The following is a 17,451-nucleotide window of genomic DNA, read 5'->3' as shown; positions in this document are numbered from 1 at the left end:
CTAAACAGGAGTATAGGTTTCAGGATTATGGTAAAATTAGAGCGATTCACAGGATTTTAGAAAGTAGCATGGAATGCAAATACCTCCAAAAGGTTTTGTATATCTCTGCATATTTGTAGAGCAAGTATCAACTATTGCTGAAGGCTAACTCGCTGTCACCCTCTAAAGGTTCACCCATTAAAAGAGACAGCAAAGAAAGACATGTCTTCAAATATAGTTAATAAGACGTGTTATTCAAGAGTCAACACACACTCATATAAAATACAGTACGTCATGCCCCCCTTTCAGTACTCTCACATTGCGAACATCACCCATATCTATCCACAGCAACAAACCAATTATCATAATTATAAGTTCTAGAGTGGCCATAATAGGAAGTGGATCCAGTCCCTGGTAGCTGTCTGACCATTAGCTGGACTCACACAGGCAATACAGACCGGCTGGAGCTGCACCAGACACTCACTCACTCACTCTCTCACTCTCTCACTCTCTCACTCTCTCACTCTCTCACTCTCTCACTCTCTCTCTCTCTCTCTGCGAACATCACACTTATTGATCCTGGTTATGAGCGGAAGCAGAGTAAGGGAAGATCAATAACCTTGGCTCTTGGCAAGGCGGGTAAAGACACAGAGGGAGGTGACTCACCTTGAGGGGACAGCTGTTTTTAAGAGAGAGGTTTCTTCCCCCTACCCCACCACCCCCAGAAATAACTAATTAGTCTTCTTATATACAGTACAGTTAAATTAGATCTATAGAAAGAGGTGATACAATGTTTTTTAAAGCTAAACATTTCTTTTTAAAACAGAGCATTCCACGATGACATGGCTCTATACATAAATGAGCAACGCATTAAATCAGCTTTTGGTTTGGGTACCATGAAGAAACCCATAGTGGTGTGTCTGGTGGGGTATGTATGTCTGTTTGAAGTGTATGCAAATAGATTATACAAGTGGTTAGGCCTTTACAACACACAAATGTTTATTTAAAGAATCTTGAAGAGAAGGAGTCAATTTCTCCTCAACCCTCAACCATGTTGTTAATGTTAGTTCGGTGAGTGCAGTTAAGGGCAGTAGAGGTGCGTGGGTAAAATCACTGGGGAAGCCAAGCTTGAAAAAAATGCCATATTACGACCTATGTGTTGTGATAATTGCGTTGTTTGATCTATAACCTGTTAGTTCATATGCCTTGCAACTGTGATATATAGGCCTAAGGCTGAGACAATAAGAAGACACAGTGGCAGAATAAATTGAAGCACACCTTTGTTTCATCACAAAACCCGAGAGCAACATCTGTCCGGTCAAGTCCACAAAGCTGTAAGGGTTGGGGTGAGGTGTGACTCAGGTGCGGTGCAGGATATACAGTAGGCAGTAGGCAGAGATGGTGAAACAAGGATCTTTACTGGTGGTCCCGAAGCCAAAATACAAAATAATGGACTTATCACGATAAAAAAAACAAAAAAAACGGCTGACAGCCAAAATACGAAATACTACCTAAGACTGAAACAAAAACGAAACAGGGAGAACACTTCTCAAGTACCTGTACATAGAGCTCCGATCAGACACTGATTAGTACTGCTGGACATAGAGAAACTAGCAGAGAAAGCAAGGGAACACAGGGAAGTACACAGGTGAAAATACACAGGTGAACCGATAGACACAGGTGACAACAATAGGATGATTAGTCCCGACTGTGAGTGAGGAGGTGCCTAAGGTTGTCGGAGGATGACACCTAGTGGGTCGCTCCGGAACTGCGATCCCCTCCTGTAACAATTTAACTGTACTGCACACGGTCCCAGCTGTTCGTCCGGCGACGGAATGTTGTTATCAGCCCTGGGTCCAGAATGTCCCTCCTGGGCACCCAGGACCGCTCCTCCGGCCCATAACCCTCCCAGTCCATCAGAAATTGGAGACTCCTCCCCACCCGCTGGCAGTCCAGGATCCGGTCCACAGTAAAAGCCGGCTGCCCTCCAACGAGGAATGTGGGATGCATCCGCATGGTGGGGGGAAATTGCAGGCGGTAGGCCACTGGGTTGACTCGCCGGACCACTCTGAATGGCCCGACGAACCGGGGGGACAGCTTCCTGGACTCCACGCAGAGGAGAAGATCCCGCGTGGAGAGCCACACCCTCTGTCCCGGGCGAAAGACTGGGCGACGCCTGCGGTTGGCCTGATGTTGAGACCTGACCGAGGCCTGCTTAAGCGCCGCCTGTACCTGCCTCCAGGTGTGGCGACAGCTACTGATGTGGGACTGACGGGACCGCCGCCTCCTCCTCTTGCTCGGGGAATAGGGGGTGTTGGAACCCGTATTGGCACTGGAAGGGGGACAGGCCGGTGGACGAGCAGAAAAGGTGTTGTGAGCGTACTCCGCCCACACCAGTCGCTGACTCCACGTAGCTGGGTTGCTGGAGGCGTAGCACCTCAGCAGACCCTCCAGATCCTGGTTGACGCGCTCCGTCTGCCCGTTCGATTGGGGATGGAAGCCAGAAGACAAGCTGACGGAGGCGCCGAGGCAGATGGCCCCGTCCGACACCACATCTTGGGGAAGGCCATGGACCCGGAAAACGTGCTGCACCACCAACTTAGCCGTTTCCCGGGCCGACGGGAGTTTGGGAAGGGGAATGAAGTGGGCAGCCTTCGAGAACCGGTCCACAACGACCAGGATGACTGTGTATCAATCAGAGGGGGGTAGGGTGGAAATGAAATCTAGCTAGATGTGGGACCAGGGGCGCTTGGGGATAGGCAGGGGTCGGAGCAGCACTGCCGCGGGCTGACGTGAGCTCTTCGTGTGCGCGCACACCGGGCAAGCAGCCACGAAGGCGCAAGTATCCCCCTTCATCACCAGGACAGTGCGTCGTGTAATGAAACCCGACCCCAACGGCCGGCCGTCCAGGCCCATGACTGGAACCGGCTCGGCGAGGGAGAGTAACGGAATGCTCCACCCTTGGGCCAGCCCCGCGTCCATCAGGTTTCCCGCGGCCCCAGAATCCACCAGTGCATGTGCCCGATGCGCAGCGCATGCCCACTGAACCCTGACGGGGAGAAAGGTCCGGGAATGACTTTGCCAGACAGTATAAAGAGTGATTATGACTAATACCACATGATGACATACACCCTGAGGAGGTCAAAGACAGGTTGGGTGACAGGTAGACAGGTAGCTTCTCCCTGTAGATCGATGGCAGGACTCACTTGGCTGATGACACAGCCACAGGATCAATGTAGAACTGGTCAGCCAGTAACTGTTCTTTAAAGGACAGAGCCATCTACAAAGAGAAAATGAGGTTCCAGCTGCCATCACTTGGCAAAGTCTTTGGCTTGAGGGCCACATCAGTATTTCGAAATTCAATGAAGGGCTGCACATACTTTTTTGGGGGACCGATTTGTTCATTCAAATAAATTTGTGGGCCAGAAAGAGGGCAGTAATTTGAAAATATATTGGTCCATTATCATTTTTGTATACTTATATACTATCCAGTTAGACGTGTGGCCTGGAGTGTTTTTTAAACACCCCAAAAACTGTTTTCAATTATTTCTTTATACAAAATCACTCACGGGCCCATCCCTGATTTACAGTGTAATCCACAACATATGTCAAAATAGCTCACAAATGCCCAAATATTGATCTTTATGTATTGTTCTGTATAGAATTGGCCCCAAAATTGTAATGACATGTTTTGTGAGGGGGAGAGAAATGGGTCACTGGTAAGTGGGTGTACAGATCAGATCATACAGAATATCCCCCTTCCCCCCTTTTTAAATGTTTAAAAGGAGATCTGATTTACCGACCTCCTTACAGTAAGCATTGTACTGTTTTATAACAGAGACAGTGGGAAATACAGAGAGAGGATAGACAGTAGTAGGGACAAAGACTGAGTGGCCGAGATGGGGCTCGAACCCCCGTCGCCATGGGGGTATGTGTGGTCCAGAGTCGGAGGCGTTACCGCTGCACAAGACTCCGGCACCATACAGTAGATTCTAGATAACTTGGATTCTGTTCGAACCCCTAACTCTAACCCTAATCCTAGCTTCATGTCCACATCCCAGTTCAACCCTAACCCTCAACCACAAGCTCAACCGTAAACCTAACCCTAACCCTAGCTTCATGTCCACATCCCGGTTCAACCCTAACTCCAGGTAGCTGCAGGTAACTGCGCTTAACTGTCGGCTCAGAGAGAGTACTGCTTGATGTTTGTTTCTTTGATAATTGTTGAAACTGCTGAGAAAACATTGAATATGATTAACTTTTGTCTGAAAGTGAGTGGTAACTATACATAAATGTGTGATTATTTAAAAAAAATATATTTAGGTGAAAAGCATTTCTTGCTGCAACGACATGAATCTTTGAGGCTTTGTGACCACTAGGTGTCATGATTGGCATGGATAAGCAAGCACCAGGCTCAGTACAACAGGGAATCTAAATAAGACAATGGTCAGAACATGGTTTGATTTCACTGAAGGTAGCGAAGGGATTTGGTGCATTAGGCCTGTGCAAGTTCAACAGTGATGACTTATGACATGTTTAGAATGCTTTAAAACATATGTTTCTTAACAGTAAACCTAGTATGTGTCAAAATGATTTAGATAAAATAGTACCCAATATATTAGGGAGTTTACCTCCAGTTTGATAAATGGTTTTGCTTGGTCCTTTGGGCTGCATAATAAATCTAGCTGATGTTGAAACACACATCTTCCCAAATGAATATCCTGATGCATTTTTGTCTCATCAAGATTTCTGGCTGGTTCTTAAAAAGGTCATTTTATTGCATCTTGGAACCAGTACTTAGTAATGAATGAGTGGAGACGAGCACACTCCATCTGTGGCCCTGCCAGGTCTGAGTCTTCCAGGCCAGCGATTGTCTTCGCCCTGGCAGAGGTTTAGTGTGTCTCCACCCGGGCCGCCATGAGCAGGATTCTGCCGGAGTCTGCCGGACCCACTGGGGCATTGCTGGTGACTCCTGCAGGGGAAATGCATGAAAGTCAAAGGGCTCAGTGGGATCTTCCAGGGCTCAGTGTGTCCTTTCCACATCCCTCTGAAGGGGGATACTAGGAGACAGCCCGGCGCTGAGCCTGGACACAGCTGTGCTGTGAGGAGGACCTCCAGATGTGGCCTGGCTGGTCCTTACTGGCTGTTTCCCCATTCATATCTAGGTCTGTCCTCAGTCAGTCTGTAGGATCCCTAACCAGTCACTACAATCTGTGTTTGGGTTTAAACACTGTCATTGGTAGTGAGTTTGATGTTTTACTGTCCCAGCATGGACCAGGCCATTACTGTGTGAATACTTAGCTGGATTGATGGATGAGATCAGATAGACTCAAATGGATACAGACTGAGGTTTACATCTTGTGACTGTTGATGGCTATTGCCCTTTAATTTAAGTCTATGCTACTGCCGCTCTGTTGCCCATGTCATCCATGTCTGAAATATGAGTCCTCTAAAATGTCTCTTGCCCATTAATAATTATAGGAAAACAAACCTCTTGCTTTTATGTCCAAATTGGTCAAACAGAAAAATGCTAGGTATTATTTGCAACCATCTCGTGACCTATTCCCAGACTCTCTCATGACCCTCTGAAATCTAAGGGACGACAATGCTGCTATTCCAGCTTTTGAGGCTTGAATTATTGCTTGGGCTTCAAATGGAAAAGATATATGGTAAGTCCCCCAAACTATCCCAGGCATCAGTTAAAAAGCATGTTGACAAAGTAGCTAGTTATCATAAACCAAGGACACTTGGCCTTAAATGATGTGAAACTGTATAGCTACAATGATGCATAATTTAAGCAGCACACATGACATGCAGGGGCCATGCTTCTTTATGAAGAATCAGAAGACGGGACAATAACATCACTGTGTTCCTGGCAGGGGAGTCGCCCACATACACACCTTTCTGCCCCCCTCTCTTCACTGGAGCGTCTCTTCCTTCACGTCTGAAGTCAGCGGTAACAGAGAAGGACTGTTAAACTATCTGAAACTATCATGTTTGGGCATCAGCCAGCATCCATGCACCCAATTGGGGCCTTGACATCATGGGGCAAAGTGCAGTACTTTCTGCCATATTCTACGGGAACAGACAGTTCATCCCAAGGCCAGAGGGTCAGGATTGACGATAATGACAGGCATCCTTGCACCAATCTGCCAACTACTACTACCATACGCCAGTCAGGGCCATCAATAGAGATAGGAACCTGCACTAGTGTGGGCAACAGACAACACATAAAAATACAGGCCTGTGCTCTCACTCAGAAACTGAACCTCCAGCTCTTGGTTGTCACATCAACCTGGAATGTGGCGCATCAAAAGAAAATGCAACAAATTACACCAGCTCCATTTATGGCATGGTTTGTTTGTATGATTGGCCATCATTCAAATTGTATACCTCAAGGCTTTGTCTTTCACAATGATGGAGTAACATTTTCCGTTACTTTTCTCTTTTTTTCCTAAACACAATGACTGATCTAGCAGTAAATGGGCAAACACCACTACACACAAACATGCAACCATGTTCGTCCTTAAATAATGTTTTACAACACCATTTTTGTACCCAATGTTTAATTCCCTTTGAATATAAATAGATTTGCTGCTAACATTTATCCAGTTAAAGGTCTATGAGGGCATGATTGATTACTGTCTAGTAATGTGGTCAAGTGCAACAAAGAAATACACTACATGGCCAACAGTATGTGGACACCCCTTCAAATGATTGGATTTGGCTATTTCAGCCACACCTGTTGCTGACAGGTGTATATAATCGAGCACACAGCCATGCAATCTCCATAGACAAACATTGGCAGTAGAATGGCCTTACTGAAGAGCTCAGTGACTTTCAACGTGGCACCGTCATAGGACGCCACCTTTCCAACAAGTCAGTTCGTCAAATTTCTGCCCTGGTAGAGCTGCCCCGGTCAACTGTAAGTGCTGTTTTTGTGAAGTGGAAACGTCTAGGAGCAACAACGGCTCAGCCGCGAAGTGGTAGGCCACACAAGCTCACAGAACGGGACCGCCGAGTGCTGAAGCGCATAGCACGTAAAAATCGTCTGTCCTCGGTTGCAACACTCACTACCGAGTTCCAAACTGCCTCAGGAAGCAACGTCAGCACAATAACTGTTCGTCGGGAGCTTCATGAAATGGGTTTCCATGGCCGAGCAGCCACACACAAGCCTAAGATCACTGTGCGCAATGCCAACCGTCGGCAATGCCAACCATTGGACTCTAGAGCAGTGGAAACACGTTCTCTGGAGTGATGAATCACACTTCAGCATCTGGCAGTCCGACGGACGAATCTGGGTTTGGCGGTTGCCAGGAGAACGCTACCTGCCCCAATGCATAGTGCCAACTGTAAAGTTTGGTGGAGGAGGAATAATGTTTTGTTCCAGTGAAGGGAGATCTTAATGCTACAGCATACAATAACATTCTAGATTATTCTTTGTGGCAATAGCTTGGAGAAGGCCCTTTCCTGTTTCAGCATGACAATGCCCCCGTGCACAAAGCGAGGTCTATACAGAAATGGTTTGTCGAGATTGGTGTGGGAGAACTTGACTGGCCTGCACAGAGCCCTGACCTCAACCCCATCGAACACCTTTGGGATGAATTGGAACGCCGACTGCGAGCCAGGCCTAATTGCCCAACATCAGTGCCCGACCTAACTAATGCTCTTGTGGCTGAATGGAAGCAAGTCCCCGCAGCAATGTTCCAACATCTAGTGGAAAGCCTTTCCAGAAGAGTGGAGGCTGTTATAGCAGCAAAGGGGGGACCAACTCCATATTTATGCCCATGATTTTGGAATGAGATGTTCGACGAGCAGGTGTTCACATACGTTTGGCCATGTACTGTTTCTAGCAAAGCTGCAGCTGGCTCAAAACAGAGCAGCACTCCTTGCCCTTAACTGAACATACAGAACTAACATCAACAATATTTATGCCAGTCTTTCCTAGTTAAGGGTTGAGGAGAGATGCTTCTCTTATAGTTTTTATAAGAAATATTACTGTGTTGAAAATTCCAGATTGTCTGCATAATCAAATAACAGGGAGCTCAGACACCCATACATACCCCATAAGACATGCCACCAGGCGTCTCTTCACAGTTCTCAAGTCCAAAACGAATTCACAGCAACGCACAGTATTATACAGAGCCATGATCGCATCCATCTCCAATTACTCAAACAAACAGCAAAATTACCTTTAAAAAAATAAATTAAACAACATTTTATGGAACGGCAGTGACTGTGAGGGGACACACACACAAACACACGCACACACAGACACACACATTATTTTTGTTGTATACTTTTTTAGTTGTATCAAATCAAATCAAAATATATTTGTCACGTGTTTAGCAGATGTTATTGCGGTTGTAGTGAAATGCTTGTGCTTCTAGCTCCGACAGTGCAGTAATATCTAACAAGTAATATCTAACAATTTCACAACATATACCCAATACACACAAATCTAAGTAAGGAATGGAATTTAAGAATATATACATATATGGACAAGCAATGACAGAGCGGCATGGACTAAGATACAGTAAAATATTATAGAATACAGTATATACATATGAGGTGAGTAGTGCAAGACATGTAAACATTATTAAAGTGACTAGTGTTCCATTTCTTAAGTGGCCAGTGATTTCAATAGGCAGCAGCAGCCTCTAATGTGCTAGTGATGGCTATTTAACAGTCTGATGGCCTTGAGAGAGAAGCTGTTTTTCATTCTTTCTGTCCCAGCTTTGATGCACCTGTACTGACCTCACCTTCTGGATGATAGCGGGGTGAACAGGCAGTGGCTCGGGTGGTTGATATCCTTGATGATCTATTTGGCCTTCCTGTGACATTGGGTGCTGTAGGTGTCCTGGAGGGCGGGTAGTGTGCCCCCGGTAATGCGTTCGGCAGTCCGCACCACCCTCTGGAGAGCCCAGCGGTTGCGGGCGGTGCAGTTGCCGTACCAGGCGGTGATACAGCCCGACAGGATGCTCTCAATTGTGCATCTGTACAAGTTTGTGTGGGTTTTAGGTGCCAAGCCAAATTGCTTCAGCCTCCTGAGGTTGAAGAGGCTCTGTTGCGCCTTCTTCACCACACTGTCTGCGTGGGTGCACCATTTCAGTTTGTCAGTGATGTGTACGCCAATGAACTTGAAGCTTTCCACCTTCTCCACTGCGGTCCCGTCAATGTGGATAGGGGGGTGCACACTCTGCTGTTTCCTGAAGTCCACAATCATCTCCTTTGTTTTGTTGAAGTTGAGTGAGAGGTTATTTTCCTGGCACCACACTCCCAGAGCCCTCACCTCCTCCCCGTAGGCTGTCTCGTCATTGTTGGTAATCAAGCCTACTACTGTTGTGTTGTCTGCAAACTTGATGATTGAGTTGGAGGCGTGCTTGGCCACGCAGTCATGGGTGAACAGGGAGTACAGGAGGGGTCTGAGCACGCACCATTGTGGGGCCCCAGTGTTGAGGATCAGCGAAGTGGAGATGTTGTTTCCTACCTTCACCACCTGCAGGGCGGCCCGACAGGAAGTCCAGGACCCAGTTGCACAGGGTGGGGTTCAGACCCAGGGCCTCGAGCTTAATGATGAGCTTGGAGGGTACTATGGTGTTGAATGCTGAGCTATAGTCAATGAACAGCATTCTTACATAGGTATTCCTCTTGTCCAGATGGGATAGGGCAGTGTTTGTTTGCCATATTTTACATTTGTGTGACTGTCCTTGTCTATCAGTGTTTTGTTACATGTCATGTGTTGTGTTTTTGTGGACACCAGGAAGAGTAGCTGCTGCGTCTGCAAAAGCTAATGGGGATCCAAATAAACAAATAAACATAATATCCAGATCTGTGAAAAATGCAGACACGTGATTCAGCAGGGATTCAGGCCGTTGTCAGTACTCACCGTCAGGGAATGGAGGACTTAATCTCTGTGACTTAATTGCACAAGCCTCTACATTCCAAAAATAAGGCAAAAATATCTCTGACCAGTCTAACCCCGGCCCCTTGTGTCCTAAAGAACCTTAATACCCGCATCCAGTTTATCTGACTCATGTCCAACAGATTCTCATCTAAATAGATTTGAAATGGGAACATTCTTTCAGATGGTCTGGTAATTAATAAATCTCTCGCAGATGCCTGGTTTCTGGTTGAGATGTCTTCCCAGAGTGACCTCACAGCTCTGAGTAGTGCACATGGTGGACCCTGAGCTCCGTAGGGTAGAAGTTTAGGGTCACTAACAATGTGGGCGGATTGACATAAATACATGGATGGCCTCAGACAAATGGCACCAAGTGGGCCGAGGAAAAGTCAACACAGCAAACTCTTGTCTTACCCCCCAAGCCAAGGAGAATCTGCCTGTCATGGCTATAAATTAACGTTAAATTCGTGCTCAATATAGGGGTCGAGGGGTGAGGTCCCGATAAGATCATTCCATGACTGTCCTAATGATTCACAAAAATGATTCCCCTGAACTAAACTGACAAGTCATGGCTTTGATATACAATACATTCTCATCCTTTAGAAGGGCGGAAATGTATTGCCCAGAGTTGAGATCAATGGTGGGAGGAGTATTTAGTGAGTGTTGGAGCAGGTGCATTGTGAGGGCCAAAGCCCCCTGAAACTATGGGGTTCTCATAGCTATGAATCGACCATGTACAATCCTGGGTCACACTGAAATAGCCAGTTTTGGTAAGTAGTGAACTACATGTGGTTTAACTAGTAATTTCATTACATTTTGCTGTAGCTTAGTAGTAGTTGAACTACATTCAAATCTTGGTAGTGTTTTCAGTAGATCATTACTTATTTTTACCATGTAGCTGTGTAGCTGACTACTGGAATTACACACTACTTTTTTTGCAGAAATAATTTAAATAATTTTCTTTTTCTAAATCTGACCTGCCTAATTCTCACTTGAAACATAGTTTTTGTTTAGTAGGCTAAATTACATATTATATTAACATCTGACTCCAGAGAGATCTGTTCTTGCAATTTGTAGTCTATGACATTTCAGATTTAGGTATGATAATTTTTCACTAAGTAGTTTGGATGTAGTGAACTACTTTTTCAAAGTAACTTTAGTTAAGTAAACTACATGTTTCTTAAGGGTAGCTTTAGTGTAGCTTAACTTCTGCCAGTGTGAAGTAATTGGTAGCTTGGTAAACTATATTCTCAGAGTAGCTTCCCAACACTGGACATAGCCCACATTGCTGATGTGCCCTGTAAACGAAAAACAGCCATGGGAACCTGGGGATTTGGGAGGCCAATAAAAAACATTTGTTTCGTGTTTATCGCCTGCCATTCGATAGGGAGTTAACTAATTTTAGGTCCATAGTCCTACAATTAGAACTTATATTTAGAATACATTTCTTTGGATGGGAGCAAGAACTAACTATGACACTAGATATGATCCAAATTAACCAGATAATCTTGAACTTGCAGTAGGTTTTGATTTCCATTTTGATTCTAGGCATTATTCTCCTAAACCACCAGGACTAATTACTATGAGCTAATGTGGAAAACATTCAGAATCCACAAAACTATAATGATATCTTACAGTATTATATAACTTTACAATGAAACACTGTTTGGCTCAACAGTTGCAGCACCAAAAATAATAGTTTTATTTCCCTTGCACCATTTGCAGTTACAGTGCATTCGGAAAGTATTCAGACCTGTTTACATTTTCCACATGTTGTTATGTTACACCTTATTCTAAAATTGATTAAATTGTTCCCACCCCCCTCAATCTACACACAATACCCCATAATGACAAAGCAAAAACAGAAATACCTTATTTTCATAAGTATTCAGACCCTTTGCTATGAGACTCAAAATTGACCTCAGGTGCATCCTGTTTCCATTGATCATCCTTGAGATGTTTCTACAACTTGATTGGAGTCAACCTGTGGTGAATTCAATTGATTGGACATGATTTGGAAACGCACACACCTGTCTAAATGAGTTCCCACAGTTGACAGTGCATGTCAGAGCAAAAACCAAGCAATGAGGTCAAAGGAATTGTCCTAGAGCTCCGAGTCAGGATTGTGTCGAGGCACAGATCTGGGGAAGGGTATCAGAAAATGTCTGCAGCATTGAAGGTCCCCAAGAACACAGTGGCCTCCATCATTCTTAAATGGAAGAAGTTTGGTACCACCAAGATTTTTTCTAGAGTTGGCCAAAGTGAGCAATCGTGGGAGTAGGGCCTTGGTCAGGGAGGTGACCAAGAACCCGATGGTCACTCTAACAGAGCTCCAGAGTTCCTCTGTGGAGATGGGAGAACCTTCCAGAAGGACAACCATCTCTGCAGCACTCCACCAATCAGGCCTTTATGGTAGAGTTGCCAGACGGAAGCCACTCCTCAGTAAAAGGCACATGACAGCCTGCTTGGAGTGTACCAAAAGGCACCTTAAGGACTCTCAGACCATGAGAAAAAATATATGTTCTGATGATATCAAGATTGAACTCTTTGGCCTGAATGCCAAGCGTCACGTCTGGAGGAAACCTGCCACCATCGGTGGAGCATGATGGTGGCAGCATCATGCTGTGGGGATGTTTTTCAGCGGCAGGGACTGGGAGACTAGTCAGGATCGAGGGAAAGATGAACGGAGAAAACTACAGAGAGATCCTTGATGAAAACCTGCTCCAGACCGCTCAGGACCTCAGACTTCTTCCGTTTAAGAATGATGGGAGGCCACTGTGTTCTTGGGGACCTTCAATGTTGTAGAAATCTTTTGGTACCTATCTGTGCCTCAACACAATCCTGTCTTGGAGCTCTACGGACAATTCCTTTGACCTCATGGCTTGGTTTTTGCTCTGACATGCACTGTCAACTGTGGGACCTTATATAGACAGGTGTGTGCCTTTCCAAATAATTTCCGATCAATTTAATTTACCACAGGTGGACTCCAATCAAGTTGTAGAAACATCTCAAGGATGATCAGTGGAAACAGGATGCACCTTAGCTCAATTTCGAGTCTCATAGCATAGGGTCTGAATACTTATGTAAATAAGGTGTTTTTTATTTTTAATAAATTTGCTAAAATGTCTAATAACCTGTATTTACTTTGTCATTATGGCATATTGTGTGTAGATCAATGAGGATTTAAAAAAAATCAATTTTAGAATAAGTCTGTAACGTAACAAAATGTGGAAAGAGGGAAGGGGTCTGAATACTATCCGAATGCACTATATACTGTTGCACCTGGAGAATTGCGTAACATTAACAAGGCCTCATGTCCTGCTCATCATCATGTAATAGATAGTAAATCATCATCTAACACAGACAATCTATTTGTGAAATAGTCATAGTACAGTCTATGAACTACAATCACAGCAGTGAACAAGTGATTTTGGACTCTTCGTCGTCCTGTTGAGTGAGTCTTAAACTACTAACTCTCCTTAAGGGACTGAGGAGTCCCAACGGCTCCATTCCTGAAAATCCAGCCGGATCTCCACTTCCGCCTCATCCCTCTCGTCATGGGCGGAGGCGTAAATCCCCTCCTCCAGGGGGCAGCTAAATACGGAGAGACCTGCCAGAGAAGAGTCTGTCCAGATGTTAGCCAGCACTGCACCTGCTCGCAGTACAAGCCAGCTGGGAGAGAATGCTCAGGATCAGGAACACGTCCCCAATGTCTTCTAGAGAACTTCAGTTCAGGGCTTTCCCGCCTTCCTGCTGCGGGACGGGTCTCTCCAGGACCAGGAGTGCCTTCGAGTCCCGCCAAGCAGGCGCCAGTGGCTCTATGTTGGGTTTCTTGCCCAGTTCCTTACTCATTGTTGGAAGTGAAACATCCTTGCCAAGCCCAGCTTTGGCTCGGGCCATATGAACTATTCTGCTGCGGTGGTGTCTGCTTACCTTTCATTGAGAAAAGAGAGACTATTTTTAACAAGAGGAGAGGTGTTCATGACAAGCCAAACCTATTACAAATGGCTTAGGTTAGGTTCAGGTTTGTTCCCCATATCTTGTAACCTATTATCTGCAAATAAATGAGGTATTTTGCAACCTACAATAGAGACTTATGGCGCCAGAGTATGCTCTCATCCCTTTTAGATGTAGGTGGCACCTAAAGGGCTATTAGTGTAAAATTAAAAAAAGCACGTCAGTAGCCACATAATTCATAATTAGTAAATGATCTTAATCTCAAATATATGCCGCCGTCATATGTACTGTAAAATAATCACCCAATAATAATCTGGCTAGTTCAAGTACTCTTGATTTATTTCCAAAAAAAACATTAGTATCAATACAAAACATGGTACAAAAGATACAGTAACAGATATCTTCTCAAATAGCTTCTGAAATTACTTTGATGCTCTTTTTTGCTTTGTTTTCTCAGACTGGAAGATGCAGACAACAGATGAGACACATATCTTTAAAAACAAACCACACTGACCGACTGATTTATTTAAAAGCCCTTAAGACATGGAGCCTTTCTGGATATTCTGAGAAATATAGTCGACTCCCCTTCATCTAACACACAATGTCTCATAGTCAGTTTCATCAAAGATAGGAAACAGGGTAACTATATTTGCACATATAAGACAATACATACAAAAATGCAGAATTGTAAAGTTGGTCTTATTACAGTTAAGGTTAGAAAAGCATACACATGTTATATATAAAAAATTTGAAATATCACAGTATTTACATAAAACATTAAGCCACCACACTTTAAACAACATGATTTACTCTTTTAATAAAAAAAAAAATTTACATCACAAGAACAAACAAACTGTTATCCATGAGTCAAAACATTCATAGTGTATTTTAAAAAATAGAGGACATCACTTACTTAAATATATGTCAGGAAAATGTTTGGAACTTTAGTGTGTTTTTTTCTTCCATTTTGTCTTGATAAGGAAAAGGTAATTATGTAAATCATTATAAAGTAATGCTTTTTGCCTGGCTGTTCGCTTCAGTTAGAAAATCTATAATTCTATACGAAGTGCATATTATAGAACTAAGTGCAAACAAATTGCCTTGTCATATTGTGCATTTTGAAAACCTCTGAGTTTTTGGTGGTTTATACCTTTTGTCAAGCAGCAATACCTTTTCCTCATTGTAAAATATCTGATATAAATTATATTGTATGCTTTATATATATATATATATATATATATATATATATATATATATATATATATATCTTAGTTTATGTATTGAAACCACAGTTTAAAATGGCCAGTGCTATTGCTTTTTATCTATTTACAACTGAAATGGCATAAACTATCCTTAGTAGTGCTCAGGCATCAGTTTTTGCCATTTATTTTTCACTATAAGTGTTGATCCCTGTAGCAGTAACAAGGTACAGTACAGAGAGAGCTGACAGCAGAGACCAGGACACATTCATCAACTCCTACTAAAGCTGTCAGGCAGGCAGGCAGACAGACAGACAGACAGAGTGATGACTGCCTGAAGTCCTGCAAGGCAGCAGGATGGATTGATAGATAACATGATAACATATCCTCCACCCTACAGGCACTTAGATCACTGTGGTCCTCATGGTAAAGCCACTCCCATGGTGACTGAGCTGAATATGTACTGTATATATGTGCCCACAGTCTCTGCTCTCAGCCACGTTGCTGCACCTAGTGTTAATGCTGTGACCTGACCACACCCCGACCGAGCCGTGGCTGGGGAGTTCAGAGGTCATGCATCGGAGATGCAGCTCTGGATCTTGTCCATCCACTGATGGGCGCTCTGGGCATCCGAGGCGCAGAAGTTGTACACTCGCTTGGTGGTCTTCAGCTGGAATGACAACACCCAACCAATGGTTAAACAGTGACTGGAGAGATGGGATGTGACATACAGAGCCTGATATTGCCATGGCTGGAGTGTATTCTACCACAGAACACATAAGATCACAAGCAGACAGAGGAATGGAGAACCAGAGAGACTCACGTCGAAGAAGGCCTTCTCACTGATGTGTTTAGGAGCTCCTATGGTGGGGGTTGTGATCAGAGCTGACTCCACCTCTGCCAGGTCAATGTGGCCCCTGCAGTTAGTGTCCTCCCCCGTGTCGTAGTACCTTAGCTGGGACAACACACACACACACATAACACCACTGGCATAGGAGTGGAAAAATTACCTGGAACAGACTGGTAGCAACATACAACATGCTGTAATACTCACCTGGTGTTTTGTAATGTCCAAAACAAACCAGCGAGGTTTCCATCCTTTCAGCAGTGCTCCTCGTTTGTACAGAATCCCCTCAAAGGATCTGAAAAACACACCATTAAGATGAATTTAAAACCTCTGCTTGGTAGAGACATTCTGTCTATCTGTCAAAGTTTTACAGAGAGTTGGGTGAGGAAACAGCAGTAATTAGAAGTCCCGGCCCGTTTGCTGTATCAGTGCTGGGAGTGGAGACCCACCTGTTTTCCTCGTTCTTGGGAGTGAACTGGTTATAGAGCGTGGCGGCCCGGCGGTTGACCCCGTTAGTGGCGGTGGGGCTGCTGTCCTCCCCCAGGCCACTGTCAGGCAGGTGCAGCATGGAGCGTCTCTGGAATGCCTGCAGACTGGACGTGGGGATCAGCCCCGAGATGGACGCAGACTGCTTGCGGAGCTGCAAATCAGACACAGAGGCAGACAGATGGATAAGAAAAGCCATGAAAGCACACAGAACATCAGGAGGATGTTTTGACTCACAAACAGATTGACGAGTGAAGCAATGCTGTCTAGCTGAACCTTCCAGTAAACAAGAGCTGACTTAAGGCTAAGTAAGGTTTATGGGAAACAGGAGTCAGGGGGAGAGGAGAAAACATGGGAAGGTGTGTTGCTTTTGTCTTACATTTCCCTCCTGTTTGAGGTCCTCCTGGATGCTGACTCTGACCCTCTCCAGAGTGGCCTGCCACCTCTCTGGTGCTTGGCTCATCTCCCCCTCCAGCCACTCTATGTCCTGCAACATCAATAGGGCTCTCATCAGTATCAGGCACACAGTCAGGCATGGATAACATCATCCCAACTCAGATTTATAGAACTCACAGCCAGGAGCTTGGTGATGGCGTCAGGCTGGGCGCGCCCCACACTGCTGTAGCAGGGCCACACGATCCTCCTCTTGCTGGTGGCGATGGTGTCTGTCTCCTCCATGCTCTCCGACCTGACAGCCAGCATCCTCCAGTCATAGGACGGGCCTGTGCACAGGGTCTCCCCCGTGAAGAAGTCCCACTTCCTCAAAGCAGGGATGCTAATAGAGGGCTTGAGCACCGGCTAAATAACATATGAAACAACAACAAATAAATAACTTATGATAATCTGATAAGTTTACATTGATAATACATGAGACAAATATCTCTTTTGGCTTGTTTGAAATCAAGTCTGTAGAGTAGAGTTCTCTCCCCAATGATGTGAATCTGTCCATCTCTCAGTGAGCACACCACTGTATACAGCCAGTGGGAAAGAATGCGGCCCACCGGACCTAACACTACACTGAACACTTAATCACGTCGGAGCCGGGGTGCACAAACACGCGGGCTGTTTTCCTTCACCTC

The 17,451-nt window shown here is 44.9% G+C and overlaps 1 protein-coding gene across 1 annotated transcript in view; it reads right to left on the bottom strand.

Moving 5' to 3' along the window:
- Window positions 1–14,158: 14,158 nt before the first annotated feature.
- sbf2 (SET binding factor 2) overlaps window positions 14,159–17,451 on the bottom strand; it is a 139,775-nt gene continuing 136,482 nt past the window's right edge. Inside the window, 6 exon segments of the mRNA XM_045210021.1 lie at window positions 14,159–15,709; window positions 15,863–15,994; window positions 16,094–16,181; window positions 16,336–16,526; window positions 16,752–16,859; window positions 16,946–17,170. Coding sequence (XP_045065956.1) covers window positions 15,611–15,709; window positions 15,863–15,994; window positions 16,094–16,181; window positions 16,336–16,526; window positions 16,752–16,859; window positions 16,946–17,170 — 843 coding nt within the window. The 3' untranslated portion in view covers window positions 14,159–15,610.

Source organism: Coregonus clupeaformis, chromosome 32 (assembly GCF_020615455.1).
Source record: "Coregonus clupeaformis isolate EN_2021a chromosome 32, ASM2061545v1, whole genome shotgun sequence".
Classification (NCBI taxonomy): Eukaryota; Metazoa; Chordata; class Actinopteri; order Salmoniformes; family Salmonidae; genus Coregonus; species Coregonus clupeaformis.
The sequence above is the reverse complement of the archived record's forward strand: the minus strand, read 5'-3'. Positions and strand labels throughout refer to the sequence as shown.